Genomic DNA, 27,339 nt, shown 5'->3' with positions numbered 1-27,339 from the left:
GAGAGGGAGGTTCTATCGCTGCCCTATGAGATGGCGGTTCTATCACAGCCTTATGAGAGGGCGGTTCTATCGCTGCCCTATGAGAGGGCGGTTCTATCGCTGCCTATGAGAGGGCAGTTCTATCACTGCCTCTATGAGACAGCAGTTCTATCGCTGCCCTATTAGGGGGCGGTTCTATCGCTGCCCTATGAGAGGGCGGTTCTATTGCTGCCCTATGAGAGGGCAGTCCTATCGCTGCCCTATGAGAGGGCAGTTCTATCACTGCCCTGTGAGAGGGTAGTTCTATCGCTGCCCTATGAGATGGCGGTTCTATCACAGCCCTATGAGATGGCGGTTCTATCACGGCCCTATGAGAGGGCAGTTCTATCGTTGCTCTGGGAAAGGGCAGTTCTCAGCTGCTCCATGAGTGGGTGGTTTGCCTGCTGTCCTAATAGAGGCCAGTTCTCTTTCTACCCTAAGAGAGAGCATTGTCTTATGAGATGGCCACTCTCACTGCCCTACGTGAAGGAGGCTCTTTCACTGTTCTGGGAAAGGTCAGTTCTCAGCTGATCTATGAGGGGCAGTTCTCCTGCCACCGTAAGAGGTGGCAGTTCCCTCGTTGCCCTATGAGATGGCCACTCTCACTGCCGTACAAGAAGGTGGTTCTTTCGCTGCTCTGGAAAAGGGCAGTTCTCAGCTGTTCTTTGAGAGGGCAGTCCCATGTCTGCCCTGTGAGAGCGCAGTTCTCCCGATGCTCTATAAGAGGCTGGTTCGCATGCTGTCCTATAAGAGGGCAGTTCTTTTGCTACCCTGAGAGAGGGCAGTTCCCTCGTTGCCCTATGAGATTGCCCACTTTTACTTCCCTACAAGATGGTAGTTTTTTTACGATGCTCTGGGGAAGGGCAGTTCTCAGCTGCCCTGTGAGAGGGGTTCCCCTGCCCATAGACCTCCCCAGCGCTTCTCGGTACTGGAAGGAGATGCGACTGTTCAGGTAGGTGGGGCCTAAGTTGTGTAGTGCCCTGAATGTGTGTGAGGAGTTTGAAATGAGCCATTGGAAGATCTTCCTCAGCATCTTCAGGGTCTTTTTGTGATGGTTAAATGGTTAATAGGATGGAGATGGGCACCTTCAGTAAGAACTAAGACAAAGAAGGGGGTGAGGAAGTAAAGTATCAATCATCTGATGCCAAGGTGCAGAGCCCTTTCACTTAATCCCTTTCATGTGAGGCCCCGCCTTGTGGACCTCTCACTGGATACCGTGGCCCGGTACCTTATTGCTTGATACCCCGTCTCTGCATCGTTTCGCCTCTGTATCAGTCCCCTGCTGCCTTGTCTCAGTATCACTTACCTCATGCCCTGTCTCAGTGTCACTCATGTGATGTCCTGTCTCAGTATCACTTACCTCGTACCCTGTCTCAGTGTCACTCACTTGATGCCCTGCCTCAGTGCCACTTAACTTATGCCCTGTGTCACTCAGTTGATTCCCTGTCTCAGTGTCACTTACCTCATGTCCTGTCTCAGTGTCACTCACGTGATGCCCTGTCTCAGTGTCACTTACCTCATGCTCTGTCACTCACTTGATGCCCTGCCTCATTGTCACTTACCTCATGCTCTGTCTCTCACTCACTTGATGCCCTGCCTCATTTTCACTTACCTCATGCCCTTTCTCAGTGTCACTCACTTGATGCCCTGTCTCAGTGTCACTTACCTTATGCCCTGTCCGAGTGTCACTTACATCATGCCCTGTCTCATTGTCACTCACTTGATGTCCTGTCTCAGTGTCACTTACCTCATGCCCTGTCTCAGTGTCACTCACTTGATGCCCTGCCTCAGTGCCACTTACCTTATGCCCTGTGCCACTCACTTGATTCCCTGCCTCAGTGTCACTTACCTCATGCCCTAACTCAGTGTCACTCACTTGATGTCCTGTCTCAGTCTCACTTACCTCATGCCCTGTCTAAGTGTCACTTACGTCATGCCCTGTCTCAGTGTCACTCGCTTGATGCCCTGTCTCAGTGTCACTTACCTCATGCCCTGTCTCAGTGTCACTCATGTGATGCCCTGTCTCACTGTCACTTACCTTATGTCCTGTCTGAGTGTCACTTACATCATGCCCTATCTCAGTGTCACTCACTTGATGCCCTGTCTCAGTGTCACTTACCTCATGCCCTGTCTCAGTGTCACTCATGTGATGCCCTGTCTCAGTGTCACTTACCACATGCTCAGTGTCACTTACCTCATGCCCTGTCTCATAGTCACTGTCTCAGTGTAATTTCTCTTGAAATACTATGCCCTCTTACCTATTGCCCTGGTCCAGTGCCCTTTCCCCTAGTAGATTTCATCAGCCCTCGCACACTGCAATCAGAGTCTGCATGCTTCCTCTCCCCCCTCATAAGGACTCTGGTGTTTCCGTAAAACATGTAGTCAATCAATCGATACTATTTTCGGCTTTTTACAACGATAAAAGTTCATACAACAAATACAATGCCAAAAAACAGCATAAAACATCAAAACTAAATTCTCATCAGCAGTCAATCCCTAATAGCATTAAAACCGATCATGAATAAAGCTAGAGTCCATTATAAAATCAGAGCCGAAATAGCCAACTATGGCGACGAGGATACGCAGAAAAAACACATAACACGTATGGGCCGATTTACAAAACTAATCTGAGATAAAATCCAAAACGTACTACTTTTAGTATTCACAGAAGGCATTTAGAAGTAGTAAAGTTAGGAGTCCTAACTTTACTACTACTAAATGCCTTCTGTGAATACCAAAAGTAGTAAGTTTAGGATTTTATTTCAGATTAGTTCTGTGAATCAGCCCCCTAGTCAGGATTACGTCGAATTTCTAACTTTGGTTTTACGTGGCTGGTTCATTCTGAGCATCATCGCCACGCCCCGTCGACGCTCTAATTAGAAGAAGACAACTTTCGAATGCAGATAAAAACGACAGATCGCCCTATGCTCTCTTCGGGTGCTCCCCGCCCTTTATCTGGATGCGCCTTTCTGTGCATTCTCCTGGTGCTCCTGGTGCATTCTCTGGGTGAGCCGTATCTTTTCCTGGTGCTTCCTGTGTATGCTTAGGGTGCTCCCTGTATCTTCCCCTTGTGTTCCTTATGCCTTCTCCTGGTGCTCCTTGTGTGTTCTCTGGGTGCTCTTAATGTCTTCTCTCGGAGCTCCCTGTGTCTTCTCCTGGTGCTCCCTGTGTCTTCTCCTGGAGCTCCCTGTGTCTTCTCCTGGAGCTCCCTGTTCCTCCTCCAGGTGCTCACTGTGTCTTCTCCAGTGCTCCACATGTCTTCTACTGGTGCTCCCTGTACTTTCTCTGGGTGCTTCCTGTGTCTTCTTCTGGTGCTCTCTGTGCATTCTCCTGGTGCTTTCTGTGTGTCCTCCTGGGGCTCCCTGTGCCTTCTCTGGGTGATCCCTGTGTCTTCTCCAGGTGCTTCCTGTGTCTTCTCCTTATGCTCCGCTGCCTTCTCCTGGTGCTCTCTGTGTCTCCTCCTGGTCCTACCTGTGCCTTCTCCTGGTGCTTCCTGTGCCTTCTCTGGCTGCTCCTTATGCCTTCTCATGGTGCTCCTTGCGTCTTTTACTGGTGCTCATTTTGTCTTTTCCTGGTGCTCCTAGTGTCTTCTCCTGGTGCACCTTGTGCCTTCTCCTGGTGCTCCCTGTGTCTTCTGCTAGTGCTCCCTGTGTCTACCCCCGGCTCCCCGTGTCTTCTCCTGGTGCTCCTTGCGTCTTTTCCTGGTGCTCCTTGTGTCTTCTCTCGGTGCTCCCCATGTCTTCTCCTGGTGCTCCCTGTGTCTTCTCCTTGTTTTTTCTCTTGCTGCTCCCTGTACCTTCTCCTGGTGCTCTTTGTGTCTTCTCCTGGTGCTCCTTGCGTCTTATCCTGGTGCTCATCGTGTCTTCTGCTGGTGTTCCTTGTGTCTTTTGCTGGTGCTCCTCGTGTCTTCTCCTGGTGCTCCTTGTGTGTTCTGCTGGTGCTCCTGTTTTCTCCTGGTGCTCCTTGTGTCTTCTCCTGGTGATCCCTGTGTCTCCTGCCGGTGTTCCTTGTGTCTTTTCCTGGTGCTCCTTGTGTCTTCTGCTGGTGCTCCTTCTGTCTTCTTATGGTGTGCCTCGTGTCTTCTCCTGGTGCTCCTTGTGTCTTCTGCTGGTGCTCCTTCTGTCTTCTTATGGTGCGCCTCGCGTCTTCTCCTGGTGCTCCCATTGTCTTCTCCTGGTGCTCCTGGTGTCTTCTGGTGCTCATCATGTATTATCCTGGTGCTCCTAGTGTCTTATCCTGGTGCTCCTTGTGTCTTCTGCTGGTGATCCTTGTGCATTCTCCTGGTGCTCCTTATATCTTCTCCTAGTGCTCCCTGTGCCTTTTCCTGGTGCTCCATGTCTCATCTCCTGGTGCTCCCTACATCGTTTCCTGGTGCTTCTTGTGTCTTCTCCTGGTGCTCTCTGTGTCTTCTTCTGGGACTCATTGTGTCTTCTCCTGGTGCTCCTAGTGCCTTCTCCTAGTGCCTCTTGTGCCTTCTCCTGGTGGTGCTTGTGTCTTCTCCTGGTGCTCCTTGTGTCTTCTCCTGGTGCACCCTGTGTCTTCTGCTGGTGTTCCTTGTGTCTTTTCCTGGTGCTCTTCGTGTCTTCTCCTGGTGCTCCCTGTGTCTTCTCCTGGTGCTCCCTGGGTCTTTTCCTGGTGCTCCTTGTGCCTTCTGCTGGTGCTCCTTGTGCATTCTCCAGGTGCTCCTTGCGTCTTCTTCTGGTGCTCCCTATGTCGTCTCTTGGAGCTCCTTGTGTCTTCTTCTGGTGCTCTCTGTGTCTTCTCCTGGGACTCCTTGTGTCTTCTCCTGGTACTTCTTGTGCCTTCTCCTGGTGCTCCTTGTGCCTTCTCCTGGTGGTCCTCATGTCTTCTCCTGGGACTCCTTGTGTCTTCTCCTGGTGCTCCTTGTGCCTACTCCTGGTGCTCCTCGAGTCTTCTCCTGGTGCTTCTTGTGTCTTCTCCTGTTGTTCCTCATGTCTTCTGCTGGTGCTCCTTGTGTCTTCTCCTCGTTCTCCTTGTACCTTCTCCTTGTGTCTTCTGCTGGTGCTCCTTCTGTCTTCTTATGGTGCGCCTCGCGTCTTCTCCTGGTGCTCCCATTGTCTTCTCCTGGTGCTCCTGGTGTCTTCTGGTGCTCATCATGTATTATCCTGGTGCTCCTAGTGTCTTATCCTGGTGCTCCTTGTGTCTTCTGCTGGTGATCCTTGTGCATTCTCCTGGTGCTCCTTATATCTTCTCCTAGTGCTCCCTGTGCCTTTTCCTGGTGCTCCATGTCTCTTCTCCTGGTGCTCCCTACATCGTTTCCTGGTGCTTCTTGTGTCTTCTCCTGGTGCTCTCTGTGTCTTCTTCTGGGACTCATTGTGTCTTCTCCTGGTGCTCCTAGTGCCTTCTCCTAGTGCCTCTTGTGCCTTCTCCTGGTGGTGCTTGTGTCTTCTCCTGGTGCTCCTTGTGTCTTCTCCTGGTGCACCCTGTGTCTTCTGCTGGTGTTCCTTGTGTCTTTTCCTGGTGCTCTTCGTGTCTTCTCCTGGTGCTCCCTGTGTCTTCTCCTGGTGCTCCCTGGGTCTTTTCCTGGTGCTCCTTGTGCCTTCTACTGGTGCTCCTTGTGCATTCTCCAGGTGCTCCTTGCGTCTTCTTCTGGTGCTCCCTATGTCGTCTCTTGGAGCTCCTTGTGTCTTCTTCTGGTGCTCTCTGTGTCTTCTCCTGGGACTCCTTGTGTCTTCTCCTGGTACTCCTTGTGCCTTCTCCTGGTGCTCCTTGTGCCTTCTCCTGGTGGTCCTCATGTCTTCTCCTGGGACTCCTTGTGTCTTCTCCTGGTGCTCCTTGTGCCTACTCCTGGTGCTCCTCGAGTCTTCTCCTGGTGGTTCTTGTGTCTTCTCCCGTTGTTCCTCATGTCTTCTGCTGGTCCTCCTTGTATCTTCTCCTCGTTCTCCTTGTACCTTCTCCTGGTGCTCCTTGTGTCTTCTGCTGGTGCTCCTTCTGTCTTCTTATGGTGCGCCTCGCGTCTTCTCCTGGTGCTCCCATTGTCTTCTCCTGGTGCTCCTGGTGTCTTCTGGTGCTCATCATGTATTATCCTGGTGCTCCTAGTGTCTTATCCTGGTGCTCCTTGTGTCTTCTGCTGGTGATCCTTGTGCATTCTCCTGGTGCTCCTTATATCTTCTCCTAGTGCTCCCTGTGCCTTTTCCTTGTGCTCCATGTCTCTTCTCCTGGTGCTCCCTACATCGTTTCCTGGTGCTTCTTGTGTCTTCTCCTGGTGCTCTCTGTGTCTTCTTCTGGGACTCATTGTGTCTTCTCCTGGTGCTCCTAGTGCCTTCTCCTAGTGCCTCTTGTGCCTTCTCCTGGTGGTGCTTGTGTCTTCTCCTGGTGCTCCTTGTGTCTTCTCCTGGTGCACCCTGTGTCTTCTGCTGGTGTTCCTTGTGTCTTTTCCAGGTGCTCTTCGTGTCTTCTCCTGGTGCTCCCTGTGTCTTCTCCTGGTGCTCCCTGGGTCTTTTCCTGGTGCTCCTTGTGCCTTCTGCTGGTGCTCCTTGTGCATTCTCCAGGTGCTCCTTGTGTCTTCTTCTGGTGCTCCCTATGTCGTCTCTTGGAGCTCCTTGTGTTTTCTTCTGGTGCTCTCTGTGTCTTCTCCTGGGACTCCTTGTGTCTTCTCCTGGTACTCCTTGTGCCTTCTCCTGGTGCTCCTTGTGCCTTCTCCTGGTGGTCCTCATGTCTTCTCCTGGGACTCCTTGTGTCTTCTCCTGGTGCTCCTTGTGCCTACTCCTGGTGCTCCTCGAGTCTTCCCCTGGTGCTTCTTGTGTCTTCTCGTGTTGTTCCTCATGTCTTCTGCTGGTGCTCCTTGTGTCTTCTCCTGGTGCTCTTTGTGTCTTCTCCTGGTGCTCCTCGTGTCTTTTCCTGGTACATCTTTAGTCTTCTCCTGGGGCTCCCTGTCCCTTCTCCTGGTGCTCTTTGTGCCTTCTCCTGGTGCTCCTTGTGTCTTCTACTTGTGCTCCTTTGGTATTCTCCTTCTTTTTTTTTTTGCTGCTCCCTGTACCTTATTCTGGTGCTCTTTGTGCCTTCTCCTGGTGCTCCTTGTGTCTTCTACTTGTGCTCCTCGTGTCTTCTGCTGGTGCTCCCCGTGTCTTCTCCAGGTGCTCCTTGTGTCTTCTTCTGGTGCTCATCGTGGCTTCTGCTGGTGCTCCTTGTGTCTTCTGTTGGTGCTCCTTGTGTATTCTCCTCGTGCTCCTTGTACCTTCTCCTGGTGCTCCTCATGTCTTCTCCTGGTGCTCCTTGTGTCTTCTCCTGGTGCTCCTTTTGTCTTATCCTGGTGCTCTTGGTGCCTTCTCTTGATGCTTTATGTTTCTTCTCCTGGTGCTCCTTGTGTCTTCTCCTAGTGCTCCCTGTTTCTTCTCCTGGTGCTTCTTGTGTCTTCTCCTAGTGCTCCCTGTGTCGTCTCCTGGGACTCCTTGTATCTTATCCTGGTGCTCCCTGTGCCCTCTCTTGGTGCTCCCTGTGTCTCCTCCTGGTGATCCCTGTGCCTTCTCTGGGTGCCTCCTGTGTCTTCTCCTGGTCCTCCCTGTGTCTTTTCCTGGTGCTCCTTGTGTCTTTTCCTGGTGCCTCCTGTGCCTTCTCTGGGTGCCTCCTGTGTCTTCTCCTGGTCCTCCCTGTGTCTTTTCCTGGTGCTCCTTGTGTCGTCTCCTGGTGCTCCCTGTGTCTTCTCCTGGTGCTCCCTGTGTCTTCTCCTGGTGCTCCCTGTGCCCTCTCTTGGTGCTCCCTGTGTCTTCTCCTGGTGATCCCTGTGCCTTCTCTGGGTGCCTCCTGTGTCTTCTCCTGGTGCTCCCTGTGTCTTCTCCTGGTGCTCCCTGTGTCTTCTCCTGGTGCTCCCTGTGCCCTCTCTTGGTGCTCCCTGTGTCTCCTCCTGGTGATCCCTGTGCCTTCTCTGGGTGCCTCCTGTGTCTTCTCCTGGTGCTCCCTGTGTCTCCTCCTGGTGATCCATGTGCCTTCTCTGGGTGCCTCCTGTGTCTTCTCCTGGTCCTCTCTGTGTCTACGCTGTTGCTATGTATGGAATAAAGCTGAGACACGGGGATTTCCCTTCACATTTGAAAGTATATGTCTTCCACTTCTTGTAGTGATGATAATGGTGCCGAGCTGGTCCTAGTGCGCCTGCGCCCCATTCCTTGTTACTCCCCACTGGAGCTCACAGGTGCTGCCAGGCTCGGCCCTTGGCGGGGAGGGAGGGAGGTGGGCGACGTTTCCAGGGTTAAACTAAATGCCCTTCCGGGAAAGCAGAAACATGGCAGATACAACTCCAAAGACACGAGCCCTGGGTGCTGCTTCCGAAGGCATGTCCTGTGAACCAACCTGCCCCCTCCCCCATCATCCCGCAGACACGCGTGGCCTCCATGGATGCACCCGGTGGCCTCTTTGGCTCAGACCTGAGCTGACCCCCTTATCAGGCCCAGGAGAACACTAGAGACGTGTGACCTTTGGCACCAGTGGGCTCCGCGCCAGGGCTGCTGCCCCCAGTCTGCGACCTGTGCCCTCTGCACTCCTTGACATGCAAGGAGGCGGGGCGGGGAGCCGCCGCCGGCAGCGTGCAGGGAGCACGTAGGGGTGTACGGGGTACAGAGGTCACTAGAGTGTAATGGGGCCAGCAGTGTACAGGGAGCACGCAGGGGAGCACGGGGTACAGAGGACACTGGAGAGTACTGGAGCCAGCAGTGTACAGGGAGCACGCAGGGGTGCACGGGGGTACAGAGGTCACTAGAGTGTACTGGGGCAGGCAGTGTTCAGGGAGCACGCGGGGGTGCACGGAGTACAGAGGTCACTGGAGTGTAATGGGGCCAGCAGTGTACAGGGAGCACGCAGGGGTGCACGGGGGTACAGAAGCCACTAGAGTGTACTGGGGCAGGCAGTGTTCAGGGAGCACGCGGGGGTGCACGGGGGTACAGAGGTCACTAGAGTGTACTGGGGCAGGCAGTGTTCAGGGAGCACGCGGGGGTGCACGGAGTACAGAGGTCACTGGAGTGTAATGGGGCCAGCAGTGTACAGGGAGCACGCAGGGGTGCACGGGGGTACAGAAGCCACTAGAGTGTACTGGGGCAGGCAGTGTTCAGGGAGCACGCGGGGGTGCACGGGGGTACAGAGGTCACTAGAGTGTACTGGGGCAGGCAGTGTTCAGGGAGCACGTGGGGGTGCACGGGGGTACAGAGGTCACTAGAGTGTAATGGGGCCAGCAGTGTACAGGGAGCACGCAGGGGAGCACGGGGTACAGAGGACACTGGAGAGTACTGGAGCCAGCAGTGTACAGGGAGCACGCAGGGGTGCACGGGGGTACAGAGGTCACTAGAGTGTACTGGGGCAGGCAGTGTTCAGGGAGCACGCGGGGGTGCACGGAGTACAGAGGTCACTGGAGTGTAATGGGGCCAGCAGTGTACAGGGAGCACGCAGGGGTGCACGGGGGTACAGAAGCCACTAGAGTGTACTGGGGCAGGCAGTGTTCAGGGAGCACGCGGGGGTGCACGGAGTACAGAGGTCACTGGAGTGTAATGGGGCCAGCAGTGTACAGGGAGCACGCAGGGGTGCACGGGGGTACAGAAGCCACTAGAGTGTACTGGGGCAGGCAGTGTTCAGGGAGCACGCGGGGGTGCACGGGGGTACAGAGGTCACTAGAGTGTACTGGGGCAGGCAGTGTTCAGGGAGCACGTGGGGGTGCACGGGGGTACAGAGGTCACTAGAGTGTAATGGGGCCAGCAGTGTACAGGGAGCACGCAGGGGAGCACGGGGTACAGAGGACACTGGAGAGTACTGGAGCCAGCAGTGTACAGGGAGCACGCAGGTGTGCACGGGGGTACAGAGGTCACTAGAGTGTACTGGGGCAGGCAGTGTTCAGGGAGCACGCGGGGGTGCACGGAGTACAGAGGTCACTGGAGTGTAATGGGGCCAGCAGTGTACAGGGAGCACGCAGGGGTGCACGGGGGTACAGAAGCCACTAGAGTGTACTGGGGCAGGCAGTGTTCAGGGAGCACGCGGGGGTGCACGGGGTACAGAGGTCACTAGACTGTACTGGGGCAGGCAGCGTACAGGGAGCACACAGGGGAGCACGGGGTACAGAGGACACTGGAGAGTACTGGAGCCAGCAGTGTACAGGGAGCACGCAGGGGTGCACGGGGGTACAGAGGTCACTAGAGTGTACTGGGGCAGGCAGTGTTCAGGGAGCACGCGGGGGTGCACGGAGTACAGAGGTCACTGGAGTGTAATGGGGCCAGCAGTGTACAGGGAGCACGCAGGGGTGCACGGGGGTACAGAAGCCACTAGAGTGTACTGGGGCAGGCAGTGTTCAGGGAGCACACAGGGGTGCACGGGGTACAGAGGTCACTAGACTGTACTGGGGCAGGCAGCGTACAGGGAGCACACAGGGGTGCACGGGGTACAGAGGTCACTAGACTGTACTGGGGCAGGCAGTGTGCAGGGAGCACGCTGGGGTACACAGGGCTACGGAGGTCACTGGAGTGTACTGAAATCAACAGTGTACAGCACAGCTTTCCAAACTGTGTGGCGCGACACGTTACTCAGTGTTCTGGGAGTGTACTGGAGCGGAGAGTGAACGGACACCTCAGACACAGTGAGCACACAGCATTGTACTACTGGGAGTGCACGGGTGTGGGACGCTGATCATACAGGAGTGTACTGAGAGTGGACAGTGAATGAACAGGACAGGCACAGTGAGCACACAGCAGTGTACTACTGGGAGTGTACCGGTGTGGGACGCTGATCACACAGGAGTGTACTGAGAGTGGACAGTGAATGAACAGGACAGGCACAGTGAGAACCCAGCAGTGTACTACTGGGAGTATACCGGTGTGGGACGCTGATCACACAGGAGTGTACTGGGAGTGGATAGTGAATGAACAGGACAGACACAGTGAGAACACAGCAGTGTACTACTGGGAGTGTACCGGTGTGGGACGCTGATTACACAGGAGTGTACTGAGAGTGGACAGTGAATGAACAGGACAGACACAGTGAGAACACAGCAGTGTACTACTGGGAGTGTACCGGTGTGGGACGCTGATTACACAGGAGTGTACTGAGAGTGGACAGTGAATGAACAGGACAGACACAGTGAAAACACAGCAGTGTACTGAGAGTGTACTGATGCGGTTCAGTGAGCACACAGGAGTGTACTAGGAGTGTACCAGTGCGGAACAGTGAGCACACAGGAGTGTAATGGGAGTGTACCGGTGCGGCAGAGTGAGCACACAGGAGTGTACTAGGAGTGCTTTGCTGATCTTTGTGATCTGATTCCCAACCCTGATGAAGTCCATCTATTGGACGAAACGTGTTGGCTGGGCTTTATGCTTCTGATTGGAAATGAAAATAAAGATTATATGAAGAAAATAAAATTCAAGACTCCCTGCACTTTAATTTTGTTTCGAATCGCATGAATTTGATATTGTTTATAATCTATAAATGTACTATATTTGATTATATGCTCCTTTTCATTATTTCTTTATTCTAAGAGAAGTTTTCTTCTCGTATAATGTGACTTCTATGCAGTGGGGTTACGATTTAAACACTCATGGGAACTAATATACTGGTGCAGCCATTTAAGCACACACTGCGGTTTCTCTAAAAAATAGTGTCAGGGCATCTCTGCAGTGTGAGGTGCCTGGTATAAGCAGTGCCAGGCCATGCCTGCAGTGTGAGGTGCCTGGTATAAGCAGTGCCAGGCCCTGCCTGAGTGTGAGGTGCCTGGTATAAGCAGTTCCAGGGCATTGCTGCAGTGTGACGTGCCAGGTATAAGCAGTGCCAGGCACTGCCTGGAGTGTGTGGTGCCTGGTATAAGCAGTTCCAGGGCATTGCTGCAGTGTGACGTGCCAGGTATAAGCAGTGCCAGGCACTGCCTGGAGTGTGTGGTGCCTGGTATAAGCAGTGCCAGGCATGCAGTGTGAGATGCCTGGTACAGTCTACAATCTCACAACTGTTTGAGTGTGGTCGGTCAGTCGTGCTGGGCAGCAGTGCAGGGGCTGGGGTGGAGGGGGGATGCCAGGGGGATGAAATACCTTGTGTCTTGGCATCTGTGCCAGATAGCTTGTCACTGGCCATTTTCACCTCAACTTGGCTGGTTCTGATTTCATGAAGTGATCCACCCAGCACATACCCGGTTTATTCTGTCCACCTGCAGCAGGCACTTGCTGGAGGGAACCCTGGTTTGTCTACTCAGGTTTAACTCATCAACAATTGCAGAGAGGGTTTATATGGCTGCTGCAAAAACAAGGAGTGGCGTGCAGATCAAGGACTTGTATTTTATGTAGAAAGGGCACTGGGTTACTGCTTAGACGCCCTTTTGTTACTTGCAGTTTATAAATTATAATCCCTGCCACTGGAATGATGCGGTAGGGAGGGGAGTTGGCTACATTTTAGAGCACAGAAAGATATATTATGCAACTTTTTGATGGTATTGTTTCATTATTTTGTCTCTTTATATCATTGTCATCCCAGTCTGGGAACACGTTTCACCCCATTAGCATCAGTTTAACAATGAAACATAGTAATTAAACTGGAAGATGACCGGTCAACGTTTGAGACGGGCCTTCTAATGCGCAGGGACACGTGTCGCCAAGCGGCGTTCTTTGACTTGTAAACTGACTGAGCTAGAAGCATTGTTTTTCCTCATAATCTGCATATTATGCAGTAGATTAAGAACTAAGTAGCAAATGTGGCAAATCCATAATTACACAGACAATGCTGTTGCTTCTGAATCCCATAATTCCAGTGCTCCTAGTTACAATCCTTCCACTGCAGCACAGTGCGCTTTGAACCAGCATCAAGGAGCTGCACGGACATAGCAAAGCGCTTTGAACCAGCATCAAGGAGCTGCACGGACACAGCAAAGCACAGAAATTTACTTTGTTTTTAATCAATCTTTCTTTATTTTGATATTGCTAAAAAAGGATTCTTTGGGTAGTAATAAACTCTCATTAGTGCAGACAGTCCCAGCCACTGTGTTATGTTTCAATTCTTGGCAGTGTTCCACCAGACCAAGCACTCTTAACATATTATGCCAACCAATATGGACGATCTGCTACTTTGACACCTTGTAACCATCACTGCCGTATGTAACATGTCTATGAGTTGATTTACACACTTGCATGATTCTTTTTCTGTGTACAATATGTGAGTATGATGTAAATCTCTATCTCACTGTGAGAAGTTGGCCTGGCATATGCTGGTCACTAGTTATAGGGTACACCTTGCACCAGTCCAATTCGACCTTTAAGGTGAGAGCTTAAAGACAACCTTTAAAGAAAGCTATCCTAGTGGTAGCTGTGGAGAGCAGCCTTCAGGCTAAGTCTTGAAGGAGTGTTAAGCTTATTGTTTTACCATAGATAACCTCTTGAATGACAAAATGAAAGAGTAGTCCACACAGGTATATATATAAAATATATGTATTTATTCTAAACAGAATCCCACAAGTCTCTTTATGAGGCTAGAGGTAAAGTTACAATTCAAACAAGCATTTATAGATACAATAAATTGCACTGGAATCACAGGACCCCAGGGGGGACCAACCCATATATCAAAAAAGTGGTATAAGAACCACGACAATTCTACAGACAATGCCTAGGGCATTGAGGATCGCTGGCCCCTTGAGAATCCACCCCAGGTGATGAGGAAGGGGACACACGGGAGGCGCATGCAGTGGAAATAGCTGCTATCGGGATCTCTGTTAAAGCCTATGGAGAATGTCGCGGTTTGATTTTAAAAGATTAAAGACACTCTAGCAGGAGTTCAAAGTTAAAAACTTAGAGTTAAGCTTTTGAGGAGCCCACTACCACGAGAGTCGGGTGCATAGGTCGTTTTCGATATCGGGTCGCGGGCTGATTTTCAATGGGAAAATGTACAAAGCTGCTGCTAGCCAAAAGCGTCGATGATGTCGTGAAGAATGAAGTTGTAGATCTTGTAGTGGAGAACCTGAAAGCAGAGGGCACAGAGTCTGGGTCACGACACAGTGACCAGGGAGCTCAAGGAAAAGAGCCCTTCAATGTCGGGTGCTTCAAGTGGAAAAGGTGTAGCTTGGATCTGCAGCCACGGGCTCCGGGAGGCTTCAAGGAAGACTAGCTTCTGGAAAACATCTGTCCCATGAAGGATGAGGGTCGCTGCAGTTTTAGTGTCCGGATTGGATCCACTAAGCCTTGGCAACTGCAACCCACGCAAGATAAACAAATCAGCTACTGGTGCAGACCCACGAGGTCTGTGAGAGGTCTCCTTTAGAGAGACTGTAGAGCAGGCTTGGAGCAACCAGGGGAACTCTTAGTTGTTGAGATTGTCCTCCGCTCGGGCCCACAAGTCGAGAGACAAGGGACCGTGGGAGGCAGCAATTTGGAGTGTGTAAAAGGGTGCCCACGGGCCACCGGAGTGAGCTAGGGCGCTGATCTTTGGCACAGTTACTGCTGAGAGGTTGGCTCAATATTGGGCCAAAGCACAACTTCCCCACTGGTCAGGGTCGTGTGCTACGCAAGAGGTGGCCGGTGTCCTGGGGTATTGGGGATCTCGGCACCCACGCAGTTCACAGTGCTCAGACTTGCTGGGCACACTCACTGGCCTCTGAGATGCTAGGAAACCCACCTCAAGGATGAGAGGAGTCATCGATGTCCAAAGGAGCAGCGAAGTTCCAACCGGGACACTTGCAGTGTTTCAGGTGCCTGCCAAGCAGGGGGGTAATTCCTTTACCCCAAGGGAGATTTCTTCAGTCAGCTGGGCAGCAGCTCATGGAAGGTCAAGTCTGTAAAGTCCAAGATTAATCTGAGGCTCTGGGGTCCCAGTATTCACCTTTATCCAAGAGATATGGGGAGGGTCCAGATCAGAGCCCACTCATGGGAGTTGAGGCGGGAAAGGGTGGCTCCACCCTCTCCCCTTTATGTGTTTCCCGCCTGGGCGAGGGGCAGGATGCCCCTGAACCGGTTCCAGGCGGTGTATGCAGAATGTAGGCGCTTTAGCAGCCTACGTGCAACTCTGAAAGGTATCCTATGGTGCACCCACCCAGTTCCAATCCACATAGCCTGTCTGGGAAGGTGCTGGCACCTCCCTGCAACAGGATCCCTATTGTCCAGCTGTCGAGTCTGGGATTTTCCCCGGCAACAGGCAGCCAGAGTCGTGTGGGTGGCGAGTAGCATCCATTTTGTGATACGTGTGCACTTTTAAATTGGTGTCTAAATTCTGCCGCTTTTCCCATATCGCCCCTCTAGCAGGGGGGAATCATGCCCTCATGCCCATGACTGGACTGGGGGTATGATTCCTACATGTTTGACACCTAACACGATATGGTTCTGTGTAGCCATTCTCAAGGTATCACGCTATTGCGATATACTTATAATGCGATTAAGAGTATATTGTATGGCTACCCTACAAACAACCCAGCAATGATTTTTACGAGGGTGGCAGAGGGGCCCTACTCAGGTAGGGGTCCCCCCTCACACATATCTCAGCACCCTGCCTTGTAGGATTAGCAAGGCCTGCTTGAGGGGTGACCAATGAGAATACATGTGTTGTACATGGGTGGGATACAGGGTACCTGTATCCCTGTAAGGGGGTGCAAGCACCACCTTACCCAGACTACAGTAGTGGTCTGGTGGTGTCATTTGGTATGGCTGTCCCAGGGTGGCACAATAAGTGCTGCAGCCCTGGTAGGCCTCTGAGGGACCCATGCCCTGGGTACCTAGGGTACCATCTACAAGGGCTGACAGGGTATCCTCAGTATCCAATTGGGTTGTACCTAGGGTACTCACATCAGTTTTAGGGAGGAAGCAGACACGCTGGGGTCCTGGATAGCAGGATCCCAGCCAGACTAGTCAGAAACCATCCAAATACCAGGCAAAAAGTTGGGGGCAACCATATAGTCAGATTCCACCTTCCTACACTCACCATACACTTGGGCACATAGCGCTATAAAAGAAATTAAATAAGAAATACATGATACCCGTCCCTTACATACAGGGGTTGAGCAAAGTCAAGCATCTGCTTTATAAGTGGAGTGGTGCGATACTTGCTCTACATTCCTCTGAGCGAGCCAAGCGAACATCCCCAACCTCAAGGAAGGTTCATGGGGTGTCCCCGCCCCATAAAACATTTTAAAAGGGAGCTTAAATAGAAATGTTCATTTAAACTTGCTCAAAAACCACTGTCTTTCAAAGTGCACTTACTAAATACTGCAGTACTTTAAAGGTGTGCCAAGTCAATGAAAACGTTTCACCCCATTTAATTCAAAATGTGCAGCTGGTGCCCCTATATGTTAATAGTTATCTCCATGTATCACGGTTAGAATTATTTTGGTAAGGATGGATCCCATATGCCATGGGCACTCTGTTGATGCCAAGAATTACAGACAGTATGCCAGTGGTAGAATGTTGCCATTGACTGCATCCATAGATATGTGATGGGTCACACAAAGGTCAAAATTACCACTATTATCTCAAGGCCAGAATCCTGCTGTGGTTGCCTGCGTCCCCCGCCCAACATGCCATGGTTGTCCTCCCTAATGCCCAGTATTATCTTGAGTTTGGTAGCACCAGCCTTTTGCTCTAGGTGTCCCATATGCCAAGAAGGATCTCCAATATGCCAGTGCCAGCATTTTACCACTGGCGTCGCATAAACAACAAACTACCTCTATTGTGCCAGCACCAGCATTTTACCCTGGGTGGCGCATCCCGTATGCCAAGAATTACCTCCTATATGCCAGTGCCTGCATTTTGCCAAAGATTTCTCTTGTACCAAGAATGATGCCCAGTATGTCAGCACCAGCATTTTGCCGCGGCTGTTCCATATGCCAGGAATTACAGCTTGTGTGCCTGCGTTTTACCTAGGTACATCATAAAGCTAGAATTACCGCCTTCACTCTCCTTCATTTTCACTCACTCAATCACTCTTGCTCACACTCATTTGCACTCAATTTAACTCACTCTCTAATTCCAACTTAGTCTCAATTATTCCCATTCTCTCTGACTCACTCAATCTCACTTAGTTACACTATCACTCATGTACAGAGCACACATACACGCTCACACAACATTTCACAGGGTTTTATTTTACGTACTTACCTTTAGCTACCTGACCTCGGGAACTGCTGCACAAAGTTGGAGTCTGCACAGTGATGCACAGTGGCGCAGCTAGCCCTCTGGCTGCCTGTGGCGGTCCCTGCGTTTGCCAGCCTGTGGCGGCCACAGTGAAAAGCGAGGGGGTGGGGGTGCTGGAGAGTATTCTCCGTTTGCTGGCCTGCGGCAAACGGATTGAGGAGCAGGGGGGGCATGGTGTGCCGTCCCGAGATGGCAGGTAATAGCAAGGGCAGGCCGCCACACCCAAAACTCGTGCCGCCCGGGGCGCCCCTCCCAGCTACGCCACTGGTGATGCATAGGCTCCGGCCGTCAGTTTCGTGCTTTTTCACCTCATCCTGTCATGAGGTAGGGTGCAGTGAATGAGGCTCTTGCCAACCCCTCTCCCTGTGATGAGATGGGAGAGGATGAGCTGACAGCATGACCGATAGGCACGGCAGGGATGACCACAACAGCGCCCAGGGATATCTGTGCCAGTGACACTGCAGCATGCCACTCATGGGGAGGTCTGGAGGCGTGGCAGGAACCAGAGGCCACGGCTAGGACTTTGCTAGTCCTGGTCAACCTCGCTGGTGCCTGTTGCAGCTGCCTCTGTGCCTTTGCCAGCCTCAGGCCGCAGCAAGGCTGGGCATATGTTTTATTATACTAGTGAATAATAGGTTATTATTAATTACTGGTATTATAAAAAAGGGGCGGAACCAAGGCGCACTAATGAAAATAACAGGTTTTATTCTATTAAACCCATATGCAATGAATCAAGCGGAGGAATTTCAGAGCCGCTTTTCTCTTCCACTTGCCGCACAGATTTTTATTTTATGTAGATAGTAAAGTGGGTTGCTGCTTTGAACACAGAGATCCTTTTGTTACCTGCAGCTCATAAATTGTAATCCTTGTAGTAGACCACAGTGAGGTATGAAGGGCATTCAACTCCTACACCGTGCAACCCTGACTGTCTCATGTAACACAGCTTGAACTCTGATTTGCACACTTACATTATTGATTTTGAATGGATAATGTGTATGTTATGTAAAGCGCTCTAAACTCTCTGTATTGGGATGAGTAGCGCTATAAAAGAAATAAAATAGCGCTATTTAAATTGTTATTTGTATAAATACTGGGACAGACCAACCCGTCTGACATTCTGACAGTGCGTGCACTTATATACAGGGACTGAACAAAGTAAAGCATGCCTCTCTTCAGTGCCTGTGAAGAGATATGCTGCGTGCTTTTGTTTCCTCGCTGGTGCATTGGCATTTAAGTGTGAGGTTCCGGGCCACCTCCAGTCCTATACTAGATCCAAAGGAGGCCTGGTGGCCCCTTAACTTCTGTCTTTACCTGTGCACATATGTATGTATGTATGTTCTTATATAGCGCTCGACTTACCCTTGGGCATCTCGGCACTTGCATTGGGAACCCGTCCTGGCTTTTCCCTGTGAGATAACCCGTACTGGGCATCCCCAAGGTGAAAGCCAGGCATCCCGCCGCGGGGGGGGGCCATAGTGGAGATTAAGCAAGCTATTGCCCAGAGTTGCAGAGTGTGAACCCATGAGTCGAGTAGGCACCGAAGTGAGAATTATCGAGTCCGTGGACACTTGGGCTCAGACCCTGCCACGTCGGGAATTGAACCCTGGTCCCGGGTCTGACCTCTACTTCAGGGTATACCTGCCACACTGTGAGCCACACTTCTCCACATCTGGAGGTGGAAAGAAAACCCCCCCTGGCTGCCTGCACGTTGCTGCTGGGAATGGAAAGCAGACAATGTGCAGGCGCTGCTGAACGTGTCCCGGTGTCTGAAAATTACACTTGTACAGGTTCAGCATATTTCTGTGGGGCCCTAGTTCTTGGCAGGGGGGATGGTGTCCACCCTGAGAAAATAGTGGGTGGATGCCGTGTACCCACGTGTACCCCCCGACTCGTGTCCTGATTTACACCTTAGGCCACGTCCCTTGTACGGACCTCTCACCCTATTAATGCGCGCGCACACCTCAGTGTGTGCCTGCCTCTCAATCAAATAAAGGTGGCAGGATCCCAGCCTGTGTGTAGCGACTCACTGCTCCCCATGCAGTGTGGTATTGTCTTTTATCTCTCCCCGCCTCCCCTCCCTACTCACTCCTCCTCCGTCTCCCCTCCCTAGTCACTACTGCTCCTCCATCTCCCCCTACACACTGCTCCACCACCGCCCATCCCTACTCACTGCTACACCGCCTCCCCTCCCTACTCACTGCTCCACCACCTCCCCTCCCTACTCTCTGCTCCACCACCTCCCCTCCCTACTCACTGCTCCACCACCTCCCCTCCCTACTCACTGCTCCACCACCGCCCATCCCTACCCACTGCTCCACCGCCTCCCCTCCCTACTCACTGCTCCACTGCCTCCCCTCCCTACACACTGCTCCACCACCGCCCATCCCTACCCACTGCTCCACCACCTCCCCTCCCTACTCACTGCTCCACTGCCTCCCCTCCCTACTCACTGCTCCACCAAATCTCCTCCCTACTCACTGCTTTTCCATCTCCCCTTCCTACTCACTCCTCCACCGTTTATCCTCCCTACTCACTGCTCCACCGCCTCTCCTCCCACTCACTGCTCCATCCCCTACCCCCTGCTCACTACAGTCTCGTTGAACCCTACTCCTGACTACTCATTGCTCCACCTCCTACCCTCCCTACTGATTGCTCCACCACCTCTGCCCCCTGCTCATTCCTTTTGAAGCCTACTCCTGCCCCTTACGCACGTGGTAATCTGTTTCTATTGGTGACCCGTTGAAGCTCCCTTTGGTTTAGATCTGCAGGATTTCTTCCAATCACACCTCCAGTGAAGGGATCTAACCTGTACTCCGCTCTCTCCCTGCAGTAACATCGGTGGTAATGCCATAAACGAGGTGGTGCGGAACTTCTGGCGTGCGGGGCGGCGTCGTGAGGAGATCACGGAGGGCGACCTGGAGCGACCACTCAAAGCCGAGATGTCATCTTCCAAAGGTACTGGTGATGTATGAGGGTCACAAGGTGCACTAGGGACTCAACCCAGCCGTCAGCTCCACAGTCACTGACCCCAGGTCTTACCCTAAAGGGCTGAAGCCAGACTCAACCCACTCGTCAGCTCCACAGACACTGACGCCAGGTCTTACCCCCAAAGGACTGAAGCCAGACTCAACCCAGACCCCACCTCCACAGACACTGACCACAGGTCTTACCTCAAAGGGCTGAAACCAGACTCAACCCACTCGTCAGCTCCACAGACACTGACCCCAGGTCTTACATCCAAAGTGCCGAAGCCAGACCCAATCGAGATTGCGCTCCACAGACACTGACACAAGGCCTCACCCCTAAAGGGCTGAAGTCAGACGGAACCCACACCCCAACTCCACAGACACTGACAACAGGTCTAACCCCCAAAGGACTGAAGCCAGACCCAACCCAGACCTCAGATCCACAGACACTGACCCCAGGTCTTACCCCTAAAGGACTGAAGCCAGACTCAACCCAGACTCCAGATCCACAGATACTGACCCCAGGTCTTACCCCAAAGGTCTGGAGCCAGACTCAACACACTTGTCAGCTCCACATACACTGACCCGAGGTATTACCCCCAAAGGGCTGAAGCCAGACTCATCCCAGACGTCAGCTCCACAGACACTGAGCCCAGGTCTCACCCCAAAGGGCTGAAGCCAGACTCAATCCAGATGTCAGCTCCACAGACACTGACACCAGGTCTTACCCCAAAGGGCGAAAGCCAGACTCAACCCAGACGTCAGCTCCACAGCCACTGACCCAAGGTCTTACCCCCAAAGGGCTGATGCCAGACTTAACCAGACTTCAGCTTCAGAGACACTGACCCAAGGTCTTACCCCCAAAGGGCTGATGCCAGACTTAACCAGACTTCAGCTTCACAGACACTGACCCCAGGTCTTAGCCCAAAAGGACTGAAACTAGACTCAACCCAGACCCCAACTCCACAGACCCTGACCCCAGGTTTTACCACCAAAGGACTGAAGCCAGACTCATCCCAGACCTCTGCTCCACAGACAGTGACCCCAAGTCTTACCCCCAAAGGGCTGAAGCCAGACTCATCCCAGACGTCAGCTCCACAGACAGTGACCCCAGGACTTACCGCTAAAGGGCTGAAGTCAGACTCAACCCACTCGTCAGCTCCACATACACTGACCCCAGGGCTTACCCCAAAGGGCAGAAACCAGACTCATCCCAGACGTCAGCTCCACAGACACTGACCCCAGGTCATACCCCCAAAGGGCTGAAACCAGACTCAACCCAGGCGTCAGATCCACAGACACTGACCCAAGGTCTTATCTTAACCCCAAAGGGCTGGAGGCAGACTTAACTGAACTTCAGCTTCACAGACACTGACCCCAGGTCTTACCCCCAAAGGGCTGAAGCCAAACTCAACCCACACCCCAACTCCACAGACACTGACCCCAGGTCTCACTCCCTAAGGGCTGAAGCCAGACTCAACCCAGACGTCCGCTCCACAGACACTGACCTCAGGTCTTACCCCAAATGGCTGAAGTCAGACTCAACCCAGATGTCAGCTCCACAGACACTGACCCCAGATCTTACCCCCAAAGGACTGAAGCCAGATTGAACCCACACCCCAACTCCACAGACACTGACCCAAGTTCTTACCCCCAAAGGGCTAAAGCCAGACTCAACCCAGGCGTCAGCTTCACAGACACTGACCCTAGGTCTTACCTCCAAAGGGCTGAAGCCAGACTCAACCCAGGCGTCAGCTCCACAGACACTGACCCAAGGTCTTACCCCCAAAGGACTGAAGCCACATTCAACCCAGACGTCAGCTCCACAGACACTGACCCCAGTTCTTACCCCAAAAGGCTGAAGCCAGACTCAACCCAGACGTCAGCTCCACAGACACTGACCCCATTTCTTACCCCAAAGGGCTGAAGCCAGACTCAACCCAGACGTCAGCTCCACAGACACTGACCCAAGGTCTTACCCCCAAAGGGCTGAAGCCAGACTCATCCCAGACCTCAGCTCCACAGACAGTGACCCCAGGTCCTACCCCCAAAGGTCTGAAGCCAGACTCAACCCAGATGTCAGCTTCACAGACACTGACCCCAGGTCTAACCCCCAAAGGGCTGAAGCCAGACTCATCCCAGACGTCAGCTCCACAGACACTGACCCCATGTCTCACCCCAAAGGGCTGAAGCCAGACTCAACCCAGACGTCAGATCTACAGACACTGACCCCAGTTCTTACCCCAAAGGGCTGAAGCCAGACTCAACCCAGACGTCAGCTCCACAGACACTGACCCTAGGTCTTACCCCAAAGCACTGAAGCCAGAATCAACCTCAACTTCATCTACACAGACACTGACCCCAGGCCTTACCCTCAAAGGACTGAAGCCAGACTCAACCCAGGCGTCAGCTTCACAGACACTGACCCCAGGTCTTACCCTCAATGGACTGAAGCCAGACTCAACCCAGGCGTCAGCTTCACAGACACTGACCCCAGGTCTTACCCACAAAGGGCTGAAGCCAGATTCATCCCAGACCTCCGCTCCACAGACAGTGACCCCAGGGCTTACCCCCAAAGGTCTGAAGCCAGACCCAACCCAGATGTCAGCTTCACAGACACTGACCCCAGGTCTAACCCCCAAAGGGCTGAAGCCAGACTCATCCCAGACGTCAGCTCCACAGACACTGACCCCAGGTTTCACCCCAAAGGGCTAAAGTCAGACTCAACCCAGACGTCAGCTCCACAGGCACTGACCCCAGGTCTTAACCCCCAAATGGCTGAAGCCAGGCTCATCCCAGACGTCAGCTCCACAGACAGTGACCCCAGGTCTTACCCCAAAGTGCTGAAGCTAGAATCAACCCAGACGTCTGCTTCACAGACTCTTACCCGATGTCTTACCCCCAAAGGGCTGAAGCCAGACTCAACCCAGACCCTTACCCTAAAGGGCTAAAGCCAGACTCAACCCAGGCGTCAGCTTCACAGACAGTGACCCAAGGTCTTAACCCCAAAGGGCTGACGCCAGACTCAACCCATACACCAGATCCACAGACCCTGACCCCAGGTCTTACCCTCAAAGGGCAGAAGCCAGACTCAACCCAGGCGTCAGCTCCACAGACACTAACCCAAGGTCTTAACCCCAAAGGGCTGACGCCAGACTCAACCCATACACCAGATCCACAGACCCTGACCCCAGGTCTTACCCTCAAAGGGCAGAAGCCAGACTCAATGCGGATGTCAGCTCCACAGACACTGACCCCAGTTCTTACCCCAATGGGCTGAAGCCAGACTGAACCCAGATGTCAACTCCACAGACACTGACCCTAGGTCTTACCCCAAAGGGCTGAAGCCAGACTCAGCCCAGGCGTCAGCTCCACGGACACTGACCCCAGGTCTTACCCACAAAGGGCTGAAGCCAGACTCATCCCAGACACCAGATCCACAGACACTGACACCAGGTCTTACCCCAAAGGGTTTAAGCCAGACTCAACCCAGGCGTCGGCTCCACTGACACTGACCCCAGGTCAAACTCCCAAAGGGCTGAAGCCAGACCCAACCCAGACCCCAGATCCACAGGCACTGACCCCAGGTCTTACCCCAAAGGGCTGAAGCCAGACTCAACCCAGATGTCTGCTCCACAGACACTGACACCAGGCCCCACCCCTAAGGGCTAAAGCCAGACTCAACCCAGACATCAGCTCCACAGACACTGACCCAAGGTCTTACCCCAAAGGGCTGAAGCCAGACTTAACCGAACTTCAGATTCACAGACACTGACCCCAGGTCTTACCCCCCAAAGGACTGAAGCCAGACTCAACCCAGACGTCAGCTCCACAGACACTGACCCAAGGTCTTACCCCAAAGGGCTGAAGCCAGACTTAACCGAACTTCAGATTCACAGACACTGACCCCAGGTCTCACCCCCCAAAGGACTGAAGCCAGACTCAACCCACACCCCAACTCCACAGTCATGACCCCAGGTCTTACCCCCAAAGCACTGAAGCCAGACTCAACCCAGACATCAGCTCCAAAGACGCTGACCACAGGTCTTTCCCCCAAAGGACTGAAGCCAGACTCAACCCACTTGTCAGTTCCACAGACACTGACCCCAGGTCTTACCCCCCCAAAGAGCTGAAGCCAGACTCATCCCAGACGCCAGCTCCACAGACACTGACCCCAGGTCCTACCCCCCAAAGGGCTGAAGCCGGACTCATCCCAGACATCAGCTCCACAGATGCTGACCCCAGGTCTTAACCCTAAAGGGCTGAAGCCAGACTCATCTCAGCTCCACAGACAGTGACCCCAGGTCTTACCCCAAAGGGCTGAAGCCAGACTCAACCCAGACGTTAGCTCCACAGACACTGACACCAGGTCTTACCCCAAAGGGCTAAAGCCAGACTCAACCGAGACGTCAGTTCCACCGACACTGACCCCAGGTCTTACCCCAAAGCGCTGAAGCCAGACTTAACCGGACTTCTGCTTCACAGACACTGACCCCAGGTCTTACCCCAAAGGGGTGAAGCCAGACTTAACCAGACTTCAGCTTCACAGACACTGACCCTAGGTCTTACCTCCAAAGGGCTGAAGCCAGACTCAACCCAGGCGTCAGCTCCACAGACACTGACCCAAGGTCTTACCCCCAAAGGACTGAAGCCACACTCAACCCAGACGTCAGCTCCACAGACACTGACCCCAGTTCTTACCCCAAAAGGCTGAAGCCAGACTCAACCCAGACGTCAGCTCCACAGACACTGACCCCATTTCTTACCCCAAAGGGCTGAAGCCAGACTCAACCCAGACGTCAGCTCCACAGACACTGACCCAAGGTCTTATCCCCAAAGGGCTGAAGCCAGACTCATCCCAGACCTCAGCTTCACAGACACTGACCCCAGGTCTAACCCCCAAAGGGCTGAAGCCAGACTCATCCCAGACCTCAGCTCCACAGACACTGACCCCATGTCTCACCCCAAAGGGCTGAAGCCAGACTCAACCCAGACGTCAGCTCCACAGACACTGACCCCATGTCTCACCCCAAAGGGCTGAAGCCAGACTCAACCCAGACGTCAGCTCCACAGACACTGACCCCATGTCTCACCCCAAAGGGCTGAAGCCAGACTCAACCCAGACGTCAGATCTACAGACACTGACCCCAGTTCTTACCCCAAAGGGCTGAAGCCAGACTCAACCCAGACGTCAGCTCCACAGACACTGACCCTAGGTCTTACCCCAAAGCACTGAAGCCAGAATCAACCTCAACTTCATCTACACAGACACTGACCCCAGGCCTTACCCTCAAAGGACTGAAGCCAGACTCAACCCAGGCGTCAGCTTCACAGACACTGACCCCAGGTCTAACCCCCAAAGGGCTGAAGCCAGACTCATCCCAGACGTCAGCTCCACAGACACTGACCCCAGGTTTCACCCCAAAGGGCTGAAGCCAGACTCAACCCAGATGTCAGATCCACAGACACTGCCACCAGGTCTTACCCCAAAGGGCTAAAGTCAGACTCAACCCAGACGTCAGCTCCACAGGCACTGACCCCAGGTCTTAACCCCCAAATGGCTGAAGCCAGGCTCATCCCAGATGTCAGCTCCACAGACAGTGACCCCAGGTCTTACCCCAAAGTGCTGAAGCCAGAATCAACCCAGACGTCTGCTTCACAGACTCTTACCCAATGTCTTACCCCCAAAGGGCTGAAGCCAGACTCAACCCAGACCCTTACCCTAAAGGGCTAAAGCCAGACTCAACCCAGGCGTCAGCTTCACAGACAGTGACCCCAGGTCTTACCCCCAAAGGGCTGAAGCCAGACTCAACCCAGGCGTCAGCTCCACAGACACTGACCCAAGGTCTTAACCCCAAAGGGCTGACGCCAGACTCAACCCATACACCAGATCCACAGACCCTGACCCCAGGTCTTACCCTCAAAGGGCAGAAGCCAGACTTAATGCGGATGTCAGCTCCACAGACACTGACCCCAGTTCTTACCCCAATGGGCTGAAGCCAGACTGAACCCAGATGTCAACTCCACAGACACTGACCCTAGGTCTTACCCCAAAGGGCTGAAGCCAGACTCAGCCCAGGCGTCAGCTCCACGGACACTGACCCCAGGTCTTACCCACAAAGGGCTGAAGCCAGACTCATCCCAGACACCAGATCCACAGACACTGACACCAGGTCTTACCCCAAAGGGTTTAAGCCAGACTCAACCCAGGCGTCGGCTCCACTGACACTGACCCCAGGTCAAACTCCCAAAGGGCTGAAGCCAGACCCAACCCAGACCCCGGATCCACAGGCACTGACCCCAGGTCTTACCCCAAAGGGCTGAAGCCAGACTCAACCCAGATGTCTGCTCCACAGACACTGACACCAGGCCCCACCCCTAAGGGCTAAAGCCAGACTCAACCCAGACATCAGCTCCACAGACACTGACCCAAGGTCTTACCCCAAAGGGCTGAAGCCAGACTTAACCGAACTTCAGATTCACAGACACTGACCCCAGGTCTTACCCCCCAAAGGACTGAAGCCAGACTCAACCCACACCCCAACTCCACAGTCACTGACCCCAGGTCTTACCCCCAAAGCACTGAAGCCAGACTCAACCCAGACGTCAGCTCCAAAGACGCTGACCACAGGTCTTTCCCCCAAAGGACTGAAGCCAGACTCAATCCAGACGTCAGCTCCACAGACACTGACCCCAGGTCTTACCCCCCCCAAAGAGCTGAAGCCAGACTCATCCCAGACGCCAGCTCCACAGACACTGACCCCAGGTCCTACCCCCCAAAGGGCTGAAGCCGGACTCATCCCAGACATCAGCTCAACAGATGCTGACCCCAGGTCTTAACCCTAAAGGGCTGAAGCCAGACTCATCTCAGCTCCACAGACAGTGACCCCAGGTCTTACCCCAAAGGGCTGAAGCCAGACTCAACCCAGACGTTAGCTCCACAGACACTGACACCAGGTCTTACCCCAAAGGGCTAAAGCCAGACTCAACCGAGACGTCAGTTCCACCGACACTGACCCCAGGTCTTACCCCAAAGCGCTGAAGCCAGACTTAACCGGACTTCTGCTTCACAGACACTGACCCCAGGTCTTACCCCAAAGGGCTGAAGCCAGACTCAACCCAGACCCCATATCCACAGACACTGACACCAGGTCGTACCCCCAAACTGCTGAATCCAGACTCAACCCAGACGTCAGCTCCACAGACACTGACCCCAGGTCTTACCCCCAAAGGACTGAAAACAGACTCAACCCATACCCCAGATCCACAGACAC

The 27,339-nt window shown here is 53.2% G+C and overlaps 1 protein-coding gene across 1 annotated transcript in view; it reads left to right on the top strand.

Annotated features, from left to right (window-relative positions):
• The window catches only part of LOC146835429 (torsin-3A-like), a 77,908-nt gene that overhangs the window by 35,581 nt on the left and 14,988 nt on the right, over positions 1-27,339 (top strand). Inside the window, exon 5 of the mRNA XM_085602991.1 lies at positions 19,930-20,054. Within this exon, the coding sequence (XP_085459117.1) occupies positions 19,930-20,054 (125 nt within the window). The remainder of the gene's footprint in view (positions 1-19,929; positions 20,055-27,339) is intronic.

Source organism: Triturus cristatus, chromosome 4_2 (assembly GCF_964204655.1).
Source record: "Triturus cristatus chromosome 4_2, aTriCri1.1, whole genome shotgun sequence".
Taxonomy (NCBI): domain Eukaryota; kingdom Metazoa; phylum Chordata; class Amphibia; order Caudata; family Salamandridae; genus Triturus; species Triturus cristatus.
Note: the sequence above shows the minus strand (reverse complement) of the source record. Positions and strands in the feature narration are given on the sequence as shown.